At 34.3% G+C, this 23,719-nt stretch overlaps 1 protein-coding gene across 5 annotated transcripts in view; it reads left to right on the forward strand.

Moving 5' to 3' along the window:
• Positions 1-23,719, forward strand: part of PGM2L1 (phosphoglucomutase 2 like 1) — a 41,650-nt gene that overhangs the window by 12,251 nt on the left and 5,680 nt on the right. For 3 of the 5 annotated variants that reach the window (XM_072969202.1, XM_072969201.1, XM_072969200.1), the window contains exons 2-13: positions 1,015-1,182; positions 3,357-3,463; positions 4,438-4,522; positions 7,652-7,735; positions 9,610-9,803; positions 10,636-10,825; positions 11,142-11,239; positions 12,003-12,183; positions 13,854-13,947; positions 14,255-14,384; positions 14,614-14,803; positions 17,605-17,738. In XM_072969202.1, the coding sequence (XP_072825303.1) occupies positions 1,015-1,182; positions 3,357-3,463; positions 4,438-4,522; positions 7,652-7,735; positions 9,610-9,803; positions 10,636-10,825; positions 11,142-11,239; positions 12,003-12,183; positions 13,854-13,947; positions 14,255-14,384; positions 14,614-14,803; positions 17,605-17,738 (1,655 nt within the window). Of the gene's footprint in view, positions 1-1,014; positions 1,183-3,356; positions 3,464-4,437; positions 4,523-7,651; positions 7,736-9,609; positions 9,804-10,635; positions 10,826-11,141; positions 11,240-12,002; positions 12,184-13,853; positions 13,948-14,254; positions 14,385-14,613; positions 14,804-17,604; positions 17,739-19,483; positions 23,370-23,719 lie in introns of those variants that run through there. The other 2 variants (XM_006203336.4, XM_072969203.1) reach the window with 2 other exon arrangements.

A 23,719-nucleotide genomic window follows, 5' to 3' on the forward strand; every position in this document is an offset into this window, starting at 1 on the left:
TACTGTCATCAGAAAAGCTTTTTTGTTTAAATTATATATTAATATGTTTTTATTTCTTTACAAGTACAAATGTGCTCTAATATTTAGCATCTTTCAGGTGCCTTTTTTATCATTCTGAATATTCATTATCATTGTATAGACCAGATGTAGACCATCTAAGCAGTTAGTATGGACTAAATCCATACTATGTATAGTATGTAAGAGAGAAGTTATGGTTCACCTTATTTTCTTATTATTTGACTCTTTCTCCTAAAAAGAAGATATTAGAAAACTCCATGTAAGTTTTTTTCTTATTATAAATGCATTTCTATTTGAAACATTCTACTCATTTGTGAAGCCCTGTTTTCAGTCATAGGCATCCTTGAGCTTTATGAAAATACATTTAAGTATGTGCTAATGAAATACAGAGTCCTAAAATAAAAATGTTGGCGTGGTCCTGCTTCATGAGCCACGTTTGGACTGAATTTTCATTCTCATTCTTAACCAAGTCCACATTTAACACTTAAGACTTCTTTATAGTCAACTTTTACTATAGATAAATTGAACAGTTTTCTGTGACTTTAAAGAGCAGTAAGCCTTATCTGGTCATTTTCAATTGCAGATGTTTAGGAATTATTTGGTAGACATGTTGTGATGGCATTTATCCAGTAGCTTTCATGTTTCTTTTAAAACTTAATATGGACTTTAATTGATTCATTTTTGGCTGAGAGGTTTATTTCGGATCCATAGCTCTTAAGTTTTTCAATTTGTTAAAAAAAAATTTTGACCATGTTATTTAAAAAGTATGACAATTAGAGATATGTAAACCACCCTCAGTAGGATCTGGCCTCTTTGGGGACTCAGTAAATGGCAGGTACTGTTTTATTGTACATACTAATGTTTAGTAGCACTATGGAACTTACAGTGAATGGAGAACCTTGTAATGTATGAATAATATTTGTTGGCTCCAGAAGGGCTTCATACTAGGACTCTACTTGTGATCCTGATTAAGTGTTAATACTTTTTTTTTTACAGAATCCCAAAACAAAAGAACAAATTGAAAATCTGTTACGGAATGGGATGAACAAGGAGCTGCGAGATCGTCTTTGTTGCCGAATGACTTTTGGGACTGCAGGACTTCGTTCTGCAATGGGGGCAGGATTTTGCTATATTAATGACCTTACAGTAATACAGTCAACACAGGTTAGTATTTTAAAGTATTATATGTGTACTTCTTATCACTCTAATTTTTCTGCTTTATAAATTAGACCTTTTCTTTAAAAAAAAAACCACTTTGATATCCAGGAAGGTACTTTCTTATAAATTAAAAATGTAGAATAAATTTGGACCTTTGGTCTTGTACAAGGCTTATCTTAGGAGTCATTTATGTATCCTCAAGGACGCAGGCTAACTTTCTGATTGAGTTATTTCCATTGCCATAGTCAACATCTTGACAGTATTACTTTGCATTTGAAACCAGCAAATGGATATTGACATTTACTACAAAGAAGCAAACTTAGAAAGAAGCTGATTACTCATTTTGACATATGGCTATTGATAAAGGTTAACCAGAGTATTTGGGAAATTTAGTTGAAAATGTTTCCCTTTAACACGGTTTTCCATATCATTTGAGAGTTAAGACAGTGTATGATACAGTTTGTTTTATTTCTCCCCATTTTTATGCAACTTACTCTAGAAACAAATTACTTCTCTTACCAGTGAATCATCCTTACTGTTTCACAAGGGACTCCACTTTAGAGGCCAAGATGCATTTAGTGTGTACTAAAAATAGTTCTGGACTAGAGAATTACTTAGTAGGTATAGTTCTAATCAATACTGCCAAACAGTAAATCATCTTTAACCTTGTTCTGAGGAAATTCTCCAAAGCCAAGAGCTAATGCAGGGAATGGGGAAGAAAGGATGACAAGTGACTGAATAGGTAGGATTCTTGCCACCTCCTGCCCCCACCCCCTTTCTTTCCCTGGTCCAGAAGTGCTTCAGTTCAATTTTTTTTATACATTGGGTTTCTCTATAAGCTTTCTTGTTAACTGAAGATTCCTTGACTTTACAAAAAGGGGTAGAGAATGTGTTTGAAAATCAATTTCTATAAAAGTGCACATTTTTAGAGGAGTTGAGATTCCATTGTGTGAAGTGGAAAAGCCAGATGGAATCTGATTCTTAAACCCTAGCCCTTTTCAGAATCTAGGTATAGAGGGATAAGACAAGATGGAGTTTTACACCAGAGAATAATATGAGATTCTGTGAGATTTTAGGATACTGTCATCATTAGAAATATAAATAAGTTAGTGAAACTAGCCAATTTAAACTATAGTAAGCACACACACACTTACTCACTCTCTCTCTCATAGGGAATAGGTTGATAAGAATAATTACACTTGGAAGAGCCAGGAAAGAATGGTCCAGAAGTCACTGGGGCCTCATTTGGTGTTGCCACATAGTTACTTAGCTGTGCATACCATATAGTAGGTCTTCAACAAATCAGTATAACTCAGTGTTAGTTGAATGAATGAATGAGTTGGGACAAGTCATTAAATAGAGCTTCAATCTTACTTTGTCCCCTCTTTTTTGGAAAAGATGTCGAAAGACAGAGACAAAAATTGAACTATGCATTTTTTTCTTTTGGGGGCTGTTATGAGGATTAAATATGGCAGCAAAGTAGTTTTTAAAAGGACTATAATAATACTAAGTGTATTTTTATAGATGAAAGTGGTAAAGTTAGCAAATCACAAGATAGTTAAATGCTTTTAGCTGATTGCTTTGGTATTTTCAGTATTAAATAGTTCATTTCATTTTTTTGGTCACCTTTGACTACAAATTTTCCTTGTTTATGAGATTTTCTTTCTGTGAGATTTTAAAACAAAGGAATAGAATCAGCCACGCTTAGAAATGTTCTAGTGAAGGTTTATGTTGCTAATTTAAAATGTTTATGTCATAAACAGGTCAAATCTTTTAGTTAGCTTCAATCATATGATTTAGTGAGGTATAAAATTGTCAAAATTTTGTTTTCTAGAGCCTTAAGGCAAGAAACAATTTGGGGGGGGGGCTCTTCTAACATACTGATTCTTAAGACCCATCTTTTTTTCCTAATGTTTTATGCATCATATTGAATTTAACAGTTACTTCATTGTTATTTCTGTGGTATTAAATGGATCTGAAACTCCAGGAAATAGATGTTCACCATCTCACATTTGAAGATTGAACATTATTGTTCCCACGTTGGTAAACATGAACAAAAAGAGGAAGCCAGTTCCTTGGGAGCCAATAAGCTGCACACAACCCACAAAAAGAATAAACTTTAAGTCGTAGAAAAAGCAGGCATTAGTCAGGAACTAATCTTTTGTGTTTGTCTGCTTCAGGGGATGTACAAGTACCTTGAGAGATGTTTCTCAGACTTCAAGCAGAGAGGTTTTGTCGTTGGGTATGACACCCGGGGTCAAGTAACTAGCAGCTGCAGCAGCCAGAGGTACAGTGTTCATTGTTTCAGAGATTAAGCTGGATTGTCATAAAACCTTAAAAAAAATTGTATGCCCAGTAATAGGATTTCTGAAACAGGAAACCATCAAACAGAAGTGTGATCACATGCTAATGTTTATTTTAAGGCTGAAATAGAAGCATTTCCGAGATAACCTTTGGTTTTTAAAACAGAAAGGAGTAAAATTTTTAAATTTTAGTGTTAGTATTTAGAATGACATCATAGCTTATGTTATGATTTTAATATTTTGGCAAAGGCACTGAGTAAGACTAATTATATAGCTTATATTCTCTCATTATAGATTCATTTGATTAGTTTTAGAGTATTTTCACACACAGATAATCATGACATAGTGATACTTTTTTTCAGGAGGTAATTATGCATATTGTGTTTATTGAAGTCTCTTATTTCACTTGCCTCCAGTCTTTTTGCCTTTTGCAGGTTTTATTTCTTACTAAAAGAGCCATCAAAAGATGAATGAGGAGTGTGCCAACTGTCCTCCTGCAACCACAGTCTCATTCAGATCCACATTCTATAACAGACTCTGCTCCCCTGACACACACCCTTCTCCACCTCCCCTGACCCTGCCTTGCCTTCACAGCCAAACCTTCTGCAAGAAAGATCTCCTTCAACAAGCTCTACACTCCATCTTTTATTTACTCATTTTAAAAATATATGTTTCTTCAAAAATTGAAAAAAAAGATGAATGAGGAAAAAGGAAAAAATTAAAATGTCAATTCTGTTCATTGTTAAGCTCCTTTTTTTTAAAAAAAAAAAAAGCTTATTTCTTTAACATTTTGAAGTTGAAACCTGAAGCTTAAAAAACTAGTAATTGTAAGAACTGGTTGTAGTAGGCTTCTATATATTCATAATAATTGTAATATGAAATGTTTGTTTTCTGGAAGATTGGTTTTTAAAAAGTATGGTAAGCTAAGGACTAAGTGAATCCTCTATCTTTTTTTTAGGCTTGCTAAACTCACGGCTGCAGTCTTACTGGCCAAAGATATTCCTGTGTACCTTTTTTCAAGATATGTTCCTACACCTTTTGTAGTAAGTGTGTTGTGTTATTGACCATACAGATTGCTGCTCTTGAAAAGATTTCTTAAATCAGCCAGGATTCAAATCTTTGTCATGCATACAGTTCTGTATTAAGTGATAACAAAGGACATAAAGAAAACGAATTTTGCTCTGAATTTATTTTCATTCAAAAAGCATGCATTGAGCCACTTAAGAATTTGATCTATAAAAAGTTGACAAGTCCACAGTCATGGTGGGATATTTTAATATTCTTCTTTCAGAAAGTGATTTATCAGGCAAGCAAAAATTATTAAGGATAAATGACCACACTGTTAGCATGCTTGATCTGGGTGTGTGTGTGTGTGTAAGTGTGTAAACCCTGTATTCAGTGATGTTAGGATATTCATTCTTATCAAGCAGGGTCACAAAGGAAATCTCGTCAAATACCAGAGAATTGCTTATCAAGCCATAAACCTGAATACCAATACAGTAAGATTCAAAATAAACCCACAAAACCCAGTGTGTTTGGAATTTTAAAAACACATTATAAATAATTTATGACAAGGAAGATATCATCATGAGAATCAGAAACTACAGGCATCCTTGCTTTGCATGATTATCTGTAAAGATAACCATGTAAGCTAAAACCATGCAAAGCAATCTTAATAATCAACAAGAAAAATTACAATTGTTCTGTGACCTTTAAAAACTTTTTTCCAAAACCTTAAATACACCCTTACTCTTGGTTTAAAATGTACGAAGAATAAATACTAGAACTAATGTTTGTTTGGTTACTGTAATGTAAAACACTAGAAACATTGAGAAATAAAGTATTTTATTTCTTTGTCAAAAATTTATCAAGAATGACCAGTGCTTCTTGTCATAAAACTTAACAATATGAATGAGCATCTTTTCTATGTCTTGATGAATTATCACATTCCTTTCTAAGTCGGGATCAGGTTTCTACATTTTATCTTTTGTATTTTTACTGTTGTGAAATATATTCCTTTTTTGCCAGTATCACTTCCTCTGAGACATCTTCCTCCTCTTTATCACAACCACATACCTCATTTGTATCCATATGTTCACCTTTGCTAAGCTTGTCTGGTTGCATATCTAAAGTCTCTTGAATGACAGCAGTGTCAACATTCCCAGTTTTTTTTTTCTGTATCTCTATTTTTGCAAACTCTCACATGGATTTATCACTGGGAGATAAGGAGACAACACAACTACATGCTTTGCTGTCTGTGAGAGCTGACTAACAAGATAGATGCATAGTGATGGATCACTGACAGACTTCAAAAGAGTGACATGATTTGACACTGATCACAATGGATTTCTTATATACATAGTTATTTTGGACCGAAGAGCTAGCAGCCAAGCTTATACTTGATGCAGTTACAGTTAGTGTAGCGTGGTAACTGAAATCTGAATATGTTGGGAGACTGGCATTGTTTGACTAAAATATAGTATTATGTATTTCAGAACTTTGCAAAGCAACTGCCTTTATTTAAAAACTGAGCAACATTGAAAACAATAGCAAAAATTATGGGATGTAACTAAAGCCCTACTTAAGGAAGTCACTTATTAATAGTCTTAAGGAATATATTAGGGGAAAAAGATTTAAAATAATGAGCTAAGACTTTAACTTAGTATGTTAGAAGTGAAAGAAAATAAATACAAAAAAGTAAAAGAAAGGAAATAATAAAGATATGAAGAAAATAAATAGGAAATAAAGAAAAAAAGATTATCAACAAAACAAAAGTTGGCTGTCTGAAGAGAAATAATAAAATGGACAACTCTGGCAAGGGTGCTCAAGAAAAAAGAGAAAAGATAAAGAATTAAAAGAGTACATAATAAACACAGTAGAGATTAAGAAAACTACAATATTCTAAACAACATAATGCAGATAAATGTGAAGCTTAGGAGAACTGGTTCATTTTCTAGAATAATTGATATATCAAAACTGAAAAAAAATTGAACTGATTTTTTTTTGAATCTTCTCAAAATAAAAATGTCAGGTCCGGATGATTATGTGGGCAAGTTTTACCAAATGTTTGAGAATTAAATAATGTCTCTCTAAATTGTTACTAGTGATTTATTGGAAATAAAGCTAAGTGGCTTTAGAATTTTAAAAAATTGAAGGAATTGTTAAACATTTAGCCCTAATGAATGGTGGAAACCAGAGAGGGCCCAGAAATGTAGAAGATTCCTATAATATTCTGCCACTGCTTACCAGTTCCACTGTAACTGTGTGTTGGCCTTCCTCTCTTACTGTGGTAGATTTGCTCTAACTGCTAAAGAAGTTATTTTTAGCAGTCCCAAATTCATACCCTTTATCACCATGACTTTGAGTCAAAAGGCTATCTTCCTTGACTATCTGCAGCAGAAACATCTTGGAAAAGAACTCTGACCAGATCTGGGTTATGAGGCAGTCTCTGAGTTAAATCATCAAGGGAATAGGTTATTCTGGTCAGCCCGGGGTCATGTGTCCACTCCAACGCCCCCCCCCCCCAACCATGGCCAGAAGAGAAGTTGGATATGATGGTAGAAGGAGTAGGGGGAACATCCTAGACAGACAGATAATAACTACAAATAAAAAGGGAAATTCAACCTGGGAATTAACTTTGGGAGAGAAGATGGTAATTTGACCTTTATATGATATAAGACCACAGAGTGGTTCAAAGTGGAATGCAAGAGGTCTATGTTCTACCCTTGTATCTTCTCCTTTATGATTGCCTAATGCGGATAAACATACAGTGTGTAAAATGTGGTGGATTAGATGATTTCTAAATTTACTCCCAGCTCTAGTATTTTATGATTCTGTTCCCTTCTTACATCTCCAGAGTCTGGTGGAGTGTCTGGCATATAGTAGGTGTTAACTATTTGTTAAATGAACAAAATAATTATAGGACTAAGTTAAATGAAAGTGGGGAGAAAAAAAGCCATTTAGTCTAACAGGTAAGTGGTTACTGATGACCTAACAGTTAGATGGCTTTATACCCAGTGAGCCTGGGCTTGATTATTGAGGTTTTAGGCCATTTATATCTTAATATCTTTTCCAATTATTCAGTCAATGTTATTCTTATGTCAAATTTATGAGTAGCTAGGAAACAAAATGGAATGACAGTGTTTGTTTGTTTGTTTGTTTGTTTGTTTCAGCCATATGCAGTCCAGGAGCTCAAAGCAGTTGCAGGTGTAATGATTACTGCATCTCACAACCGCAAAGAAGACAATGGATACAAGGTAAACTTGGACTCCTGATCTTTGCTTATTTCATAGTTCTTATTTTATTTAAATACTATGTGCTGAATATATTTTTTATAGTGGGGAGCAGAGTTAGACATTGGGGACAGAAAGATAGAAACATGTATGCCTAATGGCCCTTACTTATTACTTCTCAATATGTACTCTTACGAAGTCTCTTCAGTGGTCTTTTTACTTCTGGTGTCTTACTACTTTTGATTTCCCGATCCCATCTCAAATCCATCCTCTCTACCAGTTTAGAAATAAAGTCATTTTGTACCAAGAACTTGAAGAACGAATGGGAGTTTGCAGGAAGAGAGCCATAAGAATGGTACCTTGACCTCACTCTCCTCTCCCTCCAACCTTCTGCTGGGACTCCCTATTGGCCATGGGACCTGTTTGATGTGTCAGGCTTCATGGCAGAAACAGGGTGGAGAAGGGTAAAGAGTGGGTCTGGAGGGGCGGACAGATGATACGACACAATGTTGAGTATTGTTTGGGACTCCTGGGTGATGAGTCTGTGATCTTATATTCTTTTTTCATCTTGGGTAGAAGGACTCCAGGCACACAGAGCTCTGCTTTACTGGGGAAAAGAAGATTTAATACTAATCTAAGATTTTGGCCCTGGCCAGCTAAGTGGGTAGTATTACCAGTTACAGAGGCAAGGAGTACTTTTGGTGTTACTTTGGACCTCAGATTTGAAATTTTTTAATCACCCAGAACTTAAAAAGAAACATACATGCTTCCTCATCATCTTTCAATGACAGTGGGCAGAACTTTTTCTATTCTATATTTCCTCTAAGAGGGGCATCTCAGTTCCAATTTCCTAACTTCCACATGGGCATTACCACTCAAGAACCAGATAAATGAACAATTCCCAAACCCCAGGCAGCCAAGGCATCAGCCCACAGCCTTATCACTCTGGTTTTCCATTCTTTCCTTTTTTTCTCCACTGCCTGGAGTTTTCCCTTTTGAAGGAAGGGGAAAGAAGGTTGTGGACTAAGCTATGCATTTTAGATAATATTTTTCTTACTTTATCTAGCATTTTGAGGTATTGATAGAGTGAGAATTTTTAGGTCATCTTGTCTCCCATATTGCTTGGCACAGAGCTTAGGACATAGTATATACTCAAATGTATTCTTTCCTTCATTCAAGATGCAGTAGAGGGGATCCATGTCAAATACATGGGAGAAGTCAGTATAGATACTCTCTAAGCTGAGTCCCTTTTAACTTTCAGAGCCTGTGAAGTATAGAAATACACTTTCTTGCTTTTTTGGTTAACTGTGCCTAATGTCTTGTTGATCAGGCTACTTGACAAACTGACAACTTAATGAAATGTATTTTCATTAAATACTGTAAGTACATATACTGAAATGTATGTGAATAACTAGCATGTTAATTGTCTTTCCTGATACAAACTTTAGTGTGACATAAATTCTACTTTAATTTATAACTGAAAAATAATTTGTTGTCATATAACAGAACCACTGTATAATGCTAAAATTTCATAGTATCAAGTTTTATGGATAGTCCATGGCTTCTTAGATTATCTTTAATATATAGTTATAGATCTAAGATTATGATTGGACACTAAAGTATATGCATATTGTAATGTCATAGTGATGCCCTTATATTTTATTTGTACTGTTATTAAAGCATACTTCTAAAAGAGAAAATAATACATGATCATTTTATTGAGAAATCCCTGTGGAATCATTGCCATCAATATCCTTGGGTATTAAATTAATCCAATGTTGACATTTTCTGCTTGATTAATTTGATATTTTTTTTAAAAGTCAGATCTCTCTACTGTAGCTAATAAACCATATGGCCAACATTTCAAGTAATTATAGCTGTGTTTACCCATCATCTAGGTTTATTGGGAAAATGGTGCTCAGATCACATCTCCTCATGATAAAGAAATTCTGAAATGTATAGAAGAGTGTGTGGAACCCTGGAATGGTTCCTGGAATGATAATTTAGTGAATACCAGCCCACTGAAGAGAGATCCTCTGCAGGACATTTGTAGAAGATACATGGAAGATCTGCAAAAGATCTGTTTTCACAGGTATTCAAGTGGGAATATAGGATAATATTTCCTTAGAATAAGATTAACAAATAAGGGAAAGAAATACAGATAAAAATGTGTTGGCTACTTATTATATTAAAATTATAGCCAAGTAGTACTATTCATAATAGTCAAAAAGTAGAAATAACCCAAATATCCATTAACTAAGTATGTAGTATATCCATACAATGAAATATTCAGCAATAAAAAGAAATGAAATACTGTTGCATACTACAACATGGATAAACTTTAAAAACATGCTGCGTGAAGGAAGCCAGTCTCACAAAGGACCACATAGTGTATGGTTCCATGATGTGAAACATTCAGAGTAGGCAAATCTGTAGAGATAGAAACAAAAAGTATACTAGTATTTGCCCATGGCTGGAAGAAATGGGAAGGTTATAGTGTGGCAGCTGTGGGGTATGGGGTTTCTTTTGGGGGTAATGGAAATGTTCTAAAATTGATTATGATAATGGTTGAACAACTCTGTGAATATAATGCAAGCCATTGAATTGTATATTTTAAATGGATCAATTGTATAGTATATTAATTACCTCTCAATAAAGCTGTTAAAAATTATAGCTGAATATATGTATTCACTCTATATAAGATCAGGAAATTTCCTGTAAAACTTGATTTTTCCTTCCCTATTTTCATATTTCTGTACCTATTCCATAAATAGCTAACACTACTTTTAGAAAACATCCTGGCTTGTTGAGTATATCTTCCCTATCCTAGCACAACATATTTTAGCTTTTTCTCTAGCTTATTTTAATTATATCACAAGTAATGAGTTTTATAATATTGATTGAATGATGATTTTCCTTTACAGGGAATTAAACTCAAAGACCACCTTGAAGTTTGTACATACATCTTTTCATGGAGTTGGACATGACTATGTGCAGTTGGCTTTTCAAGTATTTGGTTTTAAGCCTCCAATTCCAGTACCAGAACAAAAAGATCCTGATCCAGACTTTTCTACTGTTAAATGCCCGAATCCTGAAGAAGGGGAATCTGTGCTGGTATTTTTTTTTTGTATTTAAATTATTATTACTGTATTAAACTTTATCGAGTGAGTAGAACTCATTGACAATTCAAAGATTGCCTATAAAGCTAAAACCACTTCAGTTTACATCTTTTAAATTATATTAGAGCCACATGTTCTGCTTTATTTGAAATCTCTATAGTGGATATCCCTACTTCTAGGCTTATTTTAAATTTATCCAAACTATATTCCTTGTAAAATTCATATCACTTAACATAGTGCCTATGTTTAGGAATATGAACATTAAATTTAACATCTTCAATGCAATTCAGCTTTTTGGGTCACCATTTCAGGAATTATCTTTGAGACTGGCAGAGAAAGAAAGTGCCCGGATAGTACTAGCCACAGATCCTGATGCAGACCGACTGGCAGTGGCAGAACTTCAGGAGAAGTAAGTAGAACCTCTTGATAAAAAGCTTACACTTTGAAAAACAATTTTTGATTTTAAGTCTTACAGGCTCATTGGAAATAATAATTTAAAAAAAAAAAGAAAAGAAATCTCTTATAAGTCCACCATCCAGAGATAACCAGCTAGGATGATATTTTGACTTTTCCTTCTTGTGTTTTTTCAATTCAAATAGTTAAGAAATATTTGTTTTTTATATAATTGTGATCATACTATATCTAGTTTTATATCTTGATTATTTTCCACTTGGTATTATTGTACTGGGAGCATTTTTCTCTGTCCTTAAATTTTGTTTAAAATACTAATTTTTGAAATGGCAGAATAACACAACATTGTAAACTGACTATACTCCAACTTAAAAAAAATGGCAGAATATCCCAGCAGATTACTTTATCAATGCAATCATCTCCTAATCTTGATTCTTTGGGTTGCTGTGTATTTTTGCCGTTATAGAGTTGTGACAAATGTCCTTACATAAAGAAGACATCGTATTATAATGTTTTTCTCTTTAAGCAGGAAAATTAAAGTCACAGTGTAATAATTTTTCAAAGGACATTGTTGCCATTCCTACCCTAAGCTCACCCTGGACAGTTAGGAAAGAAGTAATAAATGTTTTCTCAAAAATCCCATGCGGTAGTGTTTGGGTTTTCCTATGTGAAGGATGGTAATTTGTATTGTAGGTCTTGGATCAAAAAGTTTTAATGACAAGTTATAGAGGTCTTGACTTGAATTTTCATTCTCTCTACAGTGGTGATTGGAAAGTTTTCACAGGGAATGAGTTGGCAGCTTTATTTGGGTGGTGGATGTTTGATTGCTGGAAGAAAAATAAATCAAAAAACGCTGATGTGAAGGATGTTTATATGTTAGCCACCACAGTCTCCTCCAAAATTTTGAAGGCAATTGCTCTTAAAGAAGGATTTCATTTTGAAGTAAGAATAGATAATATCTGCGTGCTACTTTTTTAAACCTATGTCTATAAATTGAAGTTGTCGCCCCAGTAAAACTGACTTTTATTGATTTTATTCCTAATTCCCTCTTTTTTTCCTAATTCTGTTAACACTTGCTTAATCTTTTTGATAATTTAGACACCTTGAGCCAAATTCATCCTGTATGTGAATTTCTGAAACTAATAAGATGTTCTTTAAAAATTGCATTAATGTTTATTATTCTGTGCAACAGCATCTAGTTTTCATACTGAGAAAATCTGGTTCCCAGTGACCTCATCAGTAACAGAAACTCCACTCTCCAAAATTATATATGTCATTGACTGCTTGTTTAGGCTTTTAGAGTTCAGTCTTAAGAAACTTGAAGTAGTCTTCTAAATTGCAAATTAAGACTCAATGATTCTACATCCAAAAACAAGTAATGATTCTCTCTCAGCCCAAATCATTAACCTTTGTGAGCCTCAGGCAGTTAGGCTGACCATTTTTTACTAATGCCAATTAAATTGCTTCTCCACTGCCATCTTTGCCAACTATCAGTGAAAAAGTCACCTCTGGGCATTTTTCTTGAGTCACAGTCAAGTTATAGGTCTTAACACTAATTGACTGAGTAAAAGAAAATTGTACCTTAATGGTACAGAACTTTCAATTTCAGGCTTTCTAAAATACACATAGCAAAATAGAAGAGAATTTATTGAAGCCTGAACCTTTTCCTTGTGGTAAGAAAAATGTATAATGAGCACAAAAGAGAAAAAAAGAACATGATTCTGAAGACTAGTATTATAAATTTCCTTCCTTGTTTTCATTGGGGTAGTGGGCAGTGCAGCAGAGGTTTTTTTATTTTTTTATTTTTTTCCAGTGAGGAGGTAGAGAGGTGAATGAGGAATCTTAAATTAGTAATGGAGAACTGTGGAGTCAGTGGGCATCACACACTCTTTTGACGCTAAAACAGTTCACGTCTTTAAAATGAATAGTAGCTCAACAGATGAAAATGACCAAAGAAGGACTTAGTAACTTTCTTGATGTATTTATTTGAGCCATGGTGTTATGGTAAGGTACACGTGGTTCATATACATGTTGTGATAGTGCTGAAAGTGCATCATTTAAAAGCTTTATGGCATTTGGTTACTCAGGGGGACTAAATTACAATCTTCATAGGCAATCTTACATTAGTGCTTATAAAGCAGCTTACAGGACAGTTTCTGAGAAGCAGTATAATTGAATCCTGGCTCCATCTTTTATATGCAGCATAATCTTGAGCAAATTTGCTGAACCTCTGAGCCTCTGTTTCAGCAACAGAGTTTTTGTGAGCATTAAAAAAGATGATGATGTAAAGCAGCTGTTACAGTGCTTGATAAACAGATGATCATAATATATATGTGTATTTATGTTACTTTGTGACTGTATGCATCACCACTTATTGGATTATGTTTGGTATAAAATACCTACTACTGTGCTCGATAAATAGTAGGTCATCAGTTGTGGCAGTGTGTATATCCATGTACTTTATGACCATATGTTTACCAATATATAAATCTTTGTAGACCAAAGACCATAGCAGATCATTATGAAAGTGTTATGTGCATTTAGTGACAGGCTTTTCTCTAATATGTATTTTTATGAGTCACTTAACAAGGGTGGCCTTCTCTGCATTTCAGGAAACATTACCAGGTTTTAAATGGATTGGAAGTAGGATAAAAGACCTCCTGGAAGATGGGAAAGAAGTTCTTTTTTCATTTGAAGAGTCTATTGGTATGTGGTAAATATTAAAATGTTTGAAATTTGAATGAGAGCATTTTTTAAAATAGGAATTTTTGTCATCTGGTTTTGCATTTTGAGTTGTAAAAACCACCAAGAACTCAGAAATATGTAGATGCATTTCTCATCAGGAAAAAAAGCCCTTAAAGTTCCCCTAAATACCTTCAGTATCAGTGGGTTTCATTTACTACTAGGCTTTTTAATTCATTAGTCCTGCTGAAGAAATGTAAAACCATTGTAACTATATCTATATGTGTATGCTTATGTTTTCCTCCTTTTTAAAGATGTTTTTAATTCTCAGGTTTTCTGTGTGGAACTTCAGTTTTGGATAAAGATGGGGTGAGTGCAGCCGCCGTTGTTGCCGAGATGGCATCTTACTTGGAAACCATGGATATAACGTTGAAACAACAACTGATTAAGGTTTATGAAAAGTAAGTTGTACTGTTACACATTTTGCATTTTAAATTTTTCATTTTTTTTCTTAATTTTAGCTTTTAAAGTTTGTTTTTGAGGAATAGTCATTCTTTTTTTAAAAGTACTAAAATTGTCTGCATTAAGGACTGCCACTTTCTGCATAACACAGAATAGTCTTATCTTTAATACATACTTTCCTAAAGAGTGTCTTGAAATCTGATTTTAACATTTTAAATCTTTGTGCAGATATGGTTATCATATTTCAAAAACTTCATATTTCTTGTGTTATGATCCAACTACCATCAAAAGTATATTTGAAAGGCTTCGCAATTTTGATTCTCCAAAAGAGTACCCCAAATTTTGTGGGACATTTCCTATACTGCATGTACGAGATGTTACCACTGGATATGACAGCAGCCAGCCTAATAAGAAATCAGTAAGTACCTTTTTATTTTGAAGTTTTTAACAATTTGTAATAATTCATACTATAGTAAAATAGTGGCAGGTCAAGCCAGTGAGTTTCTTGAAACTAGGACCCATTATTTTTCTCTGGAGTAGTTGTATGTCCACTCACTGGCTCTCTGACTCTGATCCTGTCTGCCTGTCCTCCTCACTCCCACGTGTGCGCTGCCCCCTGAGGGTGGAGAGTGGGAAGGAGAGAGACAGAAAGGGAGGGAGAATGCATGATGATGCTAAATAATGTTGAAAATAAAGTCTAAGAGCCTATCATTTCAAAGCTGTACAACTTCCCTTTTCAGTCTTATTCCCTATACCTCCAGCCAAATAGAATAACATAGTTTCTTACATACATACATTTAAAAATTTTTTTCAAATTAAATTTTTTTTCTGTTTTTGCTCAAGCTATTTCCTCAGTCCACCTTTTCTTCCTACTTCTGCAGATCCACATTTTAGCCATTATCTAAGACTTCAGGCAAATGTTACCTCTTCCACGTACCCTCCAGGCCCCATGATCAGATATCTTCCTCCTGAGGTTTTGTTATATATTGTGCCTTCCGCTTGTCATTTAGCACTTTCTACCTTATGTTATCATTGCATTGTGTGTGGCAGATGCATTTCTAATATACCTTTATGTCTTTCAAAGCTCCTGCTACATGGTAGGTCCTCAAAAAATATTTAAATGCCGCAGATTGCTGATTGTATTTATTTTATTATTATTATTATTATTAGCCTAAATTTCTGTTTATAACATTCTGATGTTGTCTCAAGATTCTAGGGACATAATGTATTTTGGGAAATCTTCAGCCTTTTGTGTAGAATACTACCTGTATTCCCTTTGTGTTTATTCATCCAGTCAACAAAAATTGGTTCTCAGTTGTGGTTATTCTGTGTATATGCACATATATGTGTGTGTATATATGTATACATACTTATCTGTTTTTGTAAACTACTTGAAAAGAACCACCAAAGTTTTTGCTTCTTTTTATTTCTCTAATGTTGCTGTGCTTAGAATAGTTCTTGGCACTTCCTCTTGACTCCCTTTAAAGTTTATGATATTTGTTATTCAAAGTGCTTTCCTACCTGTTCTGCACTGATGCTCATACAGTTTTGTAAGGCTGGTAGTCTAGATATTTAACCCCCTGACATCACATTGTAAGTGTCAAAGACTACTGCTTTTTTCTTTTCCACATTTCAGATTGGCATTCCTCTGTGTGTTCAGTAGGCATTTATCAAAACCCTTCTGTGCTATAGGCACAGGCCCACTGGGAACACAGTACTGACAAAGGCACCGTTTCTATGCTCAGGAGTCTAGTGGGGAAATGGACAAGTAAACAGTGATTACTTTACAAAATGATAAGGGCTACCAGGGGGTGCATAGGATGCCATGGAAGAGCATAGGGAGGTCCCTCCCTCAGACTTGAGGGGCTTATGGAAGGCTTTTTAGACGACTTAGTGAGCTGAGTTCTAGAGTATGAGTAGGAGTTATCCAGCTGTAGGAGGAACAGAGGGTGTTTCAGGCAAAGGGAGCAGCAGGTGCTATGTCTGGAGGTGAGAAGGCATGTTTTCCTTCAAAGAACCACAAGTAGTTCCTCCAGCTGTAATGTGGTGTGCAAGGCAGAATGGCATGTATGGTGCATGGGTTAAGGGGGCAAACTTGCAGGCAGGAGGAGTTAGCATGCTATTTCAGTAATCAAGACGAGAGATGATGGAAGCCTGAATGTAATAAAGCAGCAGTAGTGATGGAGAGAGTCAGACAGTGTTGAGTTAAAGGATAGAATAGGCAGGACTTGATAGTTATGGCCTGTGAGTGAAAAGGCAGGAAGGAAGGTCTCTGTCTTAAGCAACTAGTGTGTGGTAGTACCAGATTAAGAAAGGGGTCCCACAGAGAGGACCAGGCTCAAGATGGGAAGGTACCACCGTCAACCCCTCCATCCTAGGACAACTTCACAGTTCCCTCGAGATGACTTCACGGACTGATGTGTGGTCCAGGAAAAGTATTAGGGTTATATATTCAATGTCAGTAAAGCTTCATTTCTTGTTTTAATTTTTAGGTAAAAAAAATTTTTTTGCATCCCAATGGATGATTTTACCCATCCTCTAAGATACATGCACTCTGCTTTGGAGAGTATTGATAAACTGTCTGTGAAAGTGCTTTGAAATTGTAAAGCATGTTGCAGACATAGAGGAAGTTTGTACTTTGACACAGATAGACCTGGCTTTAACTTCTTGTTCTGCCACTTAGCTGATTACCTTGAGCAGGTTGTTTACTCTCTTTGAGCCTTGTCCATAAATTGGCAGTAATATTTACTTTGCAGGATTATTGCTGAGACCTGGAGATCATGTGTATAAGTTATATAACCCAATGCCTGTGGTATTATAAATGTTCAGTAAGTGGTACATTTATGAATTACCATATATGTAATCTTTTGTATTTTAAAATTCTTTTAAGAGTATTTAAAATTTTTTAATTGTGGTAAAAAATACATAACATAAAATTTACCATCTTAATCATTTTTAAGAGTACAGTTCAGTAAACTGTATTCATATTGTTGTGCAGCAGATCTCCAGAACTTTTTTCATCTTGCTAAACTGAAGCTCTGTACCCCTTAAACAAGTCCTCATTTCCCCCTCCCCCAGCCCTTGACAATCACCCTTCTACTTTCTGTTTCTATGAATTTTACTATTTTACATACCTCATATAAGTAGAATGTATTTTACAACACTTGAAAATGAGAAAGGTACCAAGTATAATTAAGCTGTTGTTACATTTGTGCATAGGTGCTGCCTATGAGTAAAAACAGCCAAATGATTACATTTACTTTTCAAAACGGCTGTGTTGCTACTCTTCGGACAAGTGGGACAGAACCAAAGATAAAGTATTATACAGAGATGTGTGCATCACCTGAGCAGAGGTGAGAATTGACTTTTTAAATAAATATATGTGTGTATACACACACACACACACACACACACACACACACACACAAGCTTTGTTGAGATGTAATTCACATACCCTTCAGTTCAGCCATTTCTAGTATACAACACAATAGGTTTTAGTATATTCAGAGCTGTGCAAACATCACTATAATTAATTTTAGGACATTTTCATCACCTCAAAAAGAAACCCTATACCCATTAGCAGTCACTCCCCATTCCCCTCCCTCCCAGCCCTAGGCAACCACCAATCTACTATTTGTCATCAGAGATTTGCTTATTCTGGACATTTCATAATGGAATCATACAATATGTGGTCCTTTGTGACTAGCCTCTTTTACTTAGCATAATGTTTTCAAGGTTCATCCATGTTAGCATGAATCAGTACCTTATTCTTTTTTTTTTAATTTTGTTTTTATGGCCCAGTGATATTCCACTGTATGGATATACCACATTTTTTATCCATTTATCAGGTAATAGACATTTGGGTTGTTTCCACATTTTGGCTGTTAGGAATAATGGTGCTCTAAATGTTTGTGTACAAGTTTCTGTGTGGACGTATATTTTCATTTCACTTGGGTATACATCTGGGAGTAGAATTGCTGGGTCATATGTTTAACCTTTTAAGGAACTGCCAGACTGATTTCCAAAGAGGCTGTATTATTTGGGAACTGAATTTTAATTCTTTAGTGAATTTATATTCCTGGGAAAGCTCTCTGAGCTTTAACTATTATATGATGAACATAAAGAGATGATCAACAAATAATTTATTGTCAAACATTCATTTTCTACATCTAATATGATCTGACTTAATCTGCCCAATTTATTTCCTTTTAAGAGTATGAATTATGACCAAATTAACTTTAATAAGCATACTCAAAGGCTTTTTAAACTTTTATAAGTAGTATTTCCTATAACGTTGTCATTGATAAATATTTATTTGGAAAGGAGATTTTTTGGAATTGCCCTGAGAGCCCAAGTTACATTATTTACTATTTCCATAAATCTTTGTGTTTAGGAGTAGATTTATTTCCTTTGAGGGAGAAAATGACCTCCTGAAGTCATTCAGAGCAGAGTGTAAAGTAAACCAAATTGTGTAATGCTATATTTGGTTAAAAATGAAGGATAATTATTAAAGTAATAAAAATTGATTTGTTGTATAGCTTGTAAAATGACTGTGTGTGAAGGCAGTTTTAAAGAGGCCTTCCTAGAAATGTTTCGGACAATGTTAGCTCATCAGGTGATGACTTTGAAGGGCATAGTTGTTATTTTTTAAATATCTCATTCTTTGAGTCACACTTCTTTCACTGCTACCTGAAATATACACCGTATCATCCCATAGTATCTATACTGGGTATTCTTCAAAGTATTTCAGGAAGTCATTTTATGTTAATACCTGGTATTAGTGTTCTAAGCCATTAAATTACCTGACCCAGGAGAAATCTTTAGACGTGCTGTATGTAACTCAAGCCATGTTTCATGTACCAGGCAACTCCTTTTAGTGCAGTTCAACTTTAGTTTGTGATAATGGTGTTCTGTGTGTATGATTCCCCTCTTCCCACCTTTGGCCTTGTTTTGTTTTGTTTTAACTGAATTTCTCTTTTGTTTACCAATTATCTAATCATCCATCAGGTATATGCCCTCTTAAAAAGTTATAACAATGTAAACAAATTTTAAAACTATGAAAATAAAGAATTTCAAAACTTCTAACCTTTTTCCTCAGTGACACTGCCTTACTAGAAGAGGAATTGAAGAAACTCATTGATGCTTTGATTGAGCATTTTCTTGAGCCCAGTAAGAATGGCCTGACCTGGCGTTCTGTTTAGTGTACACCAGCACACTCATTAATTTTCCCTGGCATATGGAACAGAACAACCAAGAACTCCACACATTGAACTCGTGTTAGCATTCTCTCTCTGTCTCATCTGGCCGAGTCTGTTTGGTTTTATTTTCTTTTAGGTTGCTGACTAAACAAACTGTATAAATTTGAAACGAAATGGTCTGGAGAGAAATGTTTCAAATTTGTTCATAATCTTGAACAAAAGTCATTACATTAAAAGTATTATGGTAATACATCATTCTTCCTCCAACAGAAACAAAACAATACTGATGTGAGTTTTCTTAGGAAAGTGTGATTAAGCTTATTTAGTTCCATATTCTTGTAATTGTGTGTTGCATGGTTTTTTTTTTTTAGAGAGATAAATGTAGAATTAGTTAAGGAAATTAATCTATAAAATTGGCACTGCTCCCAGAAAACTGTGGAAAAGTATCATAGTTATATCTAACTTACAAATCAGAGTATTTGAAGTAGGGTATTTAACATTTCTAGTGTAGAACAGATGTTACAATATATGGTTTCAGCACCTCTGTTTCAGGTGCTCTTGGTGCAGTGTAAAGTTATTGTATTTAGTTTAAGTCCTGATATTTACTGAACATAAAACAATAGTGGCAACACTCCTAGTGGCTTGGTTTTTGTCAAATTTCTCAGTGCCTTCTCAGGGTATGGTTTGAATTGAAATAGTGTTCTTGCATTGAATGTAATTTATCATTTAATTTGCAAATAGTTTCCCTTCCACATCAAATAGGTTTGTTGATTTTAAAATCTTACGTATGTGCACCAAAATCTTAAAAGCAGGGTCAGTGTGCCTGTAGTTAAGGATATTCATATTAGAATTGTGTCAGTTTTCACAGCCTTCAAAGAAAAACATCTGAACTGAGATAGGAGCTGTGAATTTATTTAAAAGTAGAACTTTTAAATTACATTTTTATATTTCTTTATCACATGAAATAATGCTAATTTTACTAAGAAATAAAACATCCAGATTTAAGATATTATGCAACACTAAAACTACATGTTTTAAAACTAAAGTCCAGTTTATCTTAACATCTTGCTGACTTCTGTGGAATTTCTGATCACAAGAGTACTATTTATCTTTTTCAGTGTGGAAAAAATTTTTGGAAAATCGATTTTGCTTGATTCTGTAGTCTTCTTAAAAAAAAAAAAGGTTAATAGAGAAGCACTGTTTAATCTTCTTAAAGCATACCCTGCCCTATAGCTAACAGAGTACTTAAACATATGTGGTGAACAGTTAAGAGATAACAACAGCAAGGCCTTAGATGTACGTAATCATACTAAACAAATTGCCTACGAGAGGTAACTAGTATTAGAGAATTTATTTCCTAAATAATAATAATAATATAAAATTTGAGCTGACTAGAATATTTATTAAATCATAGTTTGGCTTACTGCAGCTATTGGCTAACATTTGGTTAAACCCAGATAATCTGAATATAATTTTCAAATTATTGTATTGCCACTATTGTTAATTTGTTCCTTCCTTGCTTTCTTATTGCTAAATCTTGTATGACTATACATAATATGCAGCTAAATGTAGAGAACCATATTTCTGATTGAGTTTGTTTTCAAAGGCTTTGCACTGAAAAAGAAATGTGTAGATTGTTTTTCTTTATTTGCTTTTAGGAATGTAGACTGTAATTTAGGAAATGACCTATATTCTACAAAGTGGTATGAACAATGCTTATATATATGAAAAATATGTATATTCGGTTTTAGTATCTGTGTTTCAGTGACTGAAGAACAAAGTGGAGCTAAAATGATACAATAGCTGACTCATAATCACTAAAGCCATGTCATACTGTCATTCTATTATAAAGAGAACAGTTTTTAGTGCTTTAATATAAAGCAGCACTTAGGTCATGTTAATCACAGAGAAAAGTCATTAAGGTTTGGATTCTTATCTCAAAAATTTTAAAATCCCAAGTTAAAATTAACAAAACTTTACAGATGTTCCTAAAGTGTATATAAGAGAATTCTTTGATTCTAGCCAAGCTCTTGAGTCTGTCTGAGCATATTTAACAAGAACTTGACACAGTGGGTGTACGCTTGCCTAGCAGGGTAAATTTAGTAGCCCACACCATCCAGGAGAAACAGAAGTGCTGACCAGTAGATCTCAGCCTTAGACTCTACACTGTTTATCTTTTTCTTTATGAATAATATCATGGAAATGAATGCATTCTCTTTCAGTGTGTAGATCAAAACTGGGATTTTCTAGAGAGGTGGACATAGTTCAGTGGTAGACTGCATGCTTAGCATGCATAAGGTCCTGGGTTCAATCCCCATACCTCCATGAAAAAAAATTTTTTTTAAACTGGGATTTTCTAGAACTTTGGGAAAAGGAAAGAATTAGTAGGGCAAGATCAAAGCATATATTGGAAATAAACAGAATAAACAGTAGAAATAAACAAACAATAGAAAGGTCAGTACAGCAGCACAAGGCATGCTTCGTGTGAAGGGCAAACTTAACACCCAAAAGTAGGGAATGGACTGGCTGTGGGCAAGTTGTTTACTTTTGTTTATGTGTTATTATGATGAACAGATAGTGATGATTTATTAGTGACCACTAAAAAGAGGCCAAGGAGGCCTTTGAGGAGGTGAGAAAAAGTACCCCCCTTACTGATTCAGTTCCTGCTAGGATGCTGTGTTTTAGGATCCAGTGGGAACAGGGGAGAGGAGAATATAGCAGAACTAAAAAGGAATAAAATGTAGATTGGAAAATAAGACTGCTGAAAGAAAGTTCAAAGGATTAAGATCATTTAAGTCTGGAGGGGAGAAAGCTATTGAGATAGTTTAATAAGTCTTGAGTTATTAATTAATCTTTTATTGAAGGACTCAAAGTAAGAAGTAATATGACAAACTGTTCTCCAACGAGGACAGAATAAGAGGTAATAGAGACTTTTTAAAAAAAATTAAATTAAAAAATTTAATATTAAGGGATATACTAAATGGCTTTTCAAGTTTCCTTCCAATACTTTTTTTTTTAATCTCAGGTTGGAACAAAGATGATATCATAAAGAGCACTGAAAGTAACATTTAAGTTTCACTCCATGTCTAGAAGCGTTTAGCTCACAAGACAGTTCTTGTATATATTGAGTAGTAGTTGCGTGAATGCAGCCTTTATTCACTGTATAAAGACCTGCTCAATTTAATCTGGCAAACTAAGTGACACTTGAACACAGTTTTGTTTATCGTGAAGAATGTATACTATTATAGGATATTTGAGGATTTTGTTTTAAATATAAATTATTGTTATTTGGATATCATAACTTCAGCTGACAGAAAGATTCTAAGAGGTTGGATGCTTTGGAATATCTTTACATAGAGAATAGACCTCCCATTTCTTAAGCACGTTGCTTCTGGAATTGATGCAACAAAGGTATTAGCTGGAGTTTAATGGAGAAATTGTTCTACGAACTGCTGCTATTGGTATTTCTCTCACCATGTTTTCCACTGATGTTTGTGATGCTTGAAAAATCCAAATTCTGCTTGGATAAATTTGTTTTATGCCTTTTTCTCTCTACCTCCCTCTTTCCCTAGGTGCCCTTCTACATTTTGTTACTGTGAAAAGCTATTGCCCTATTACCTCACTGATAAGAAATCTTAACTGTATTCATTCAGAATGCTTTAAACTTATTCCTAAGCTGTTTTGTTTATGGACTTTTGGTTATTTTGTTTTTACTGTGAGAATATTTAAGACATTGTAAGAAGTAATTTTAAATCTGTTGCATAAACTTTTTTCAGTCTGTCCGGATATTGCTATATATTAACTTATTATGGCCTTTTACAATTCACTTGTTTTCTGAGATCACTCTAGAAACTGATGAAGAAAGAGTCATGCTAACCAAAAGGAATGGTCAATTGATCTAGCATTTTATTTCAGATTTTCTTGTACTTTGGGCATCCAAAGCACAAGATCTGAGGAAATCCTTTTTCACATCTGTCCCTCAAAGCATTTTGCCGTAAGAAGTCTAAGTGGAAAGAAGAGATTCTCTCATTGTCTGACTCTTTACACAAACTGACAAAAACAAAGTTATTGTTTACCATTGGTTACTTGAAAGTATTCACCATACTGTTACATTCATTAGGATATCTCTTCTCTCG

This window comes from Vicugna pacos, chromosome 10 (genome assembly GCF_048564905.1).
Source record: "Vicugna pacos chromosome 10, VicPac4, whole genome shotgun sequence".
NCBI classification, from domain to species: Eukaryota; Metazoa; Chordata; class Mammalia; order Artiodactyla; family Camelidae; genus Vicugna; species Vicugna pacos.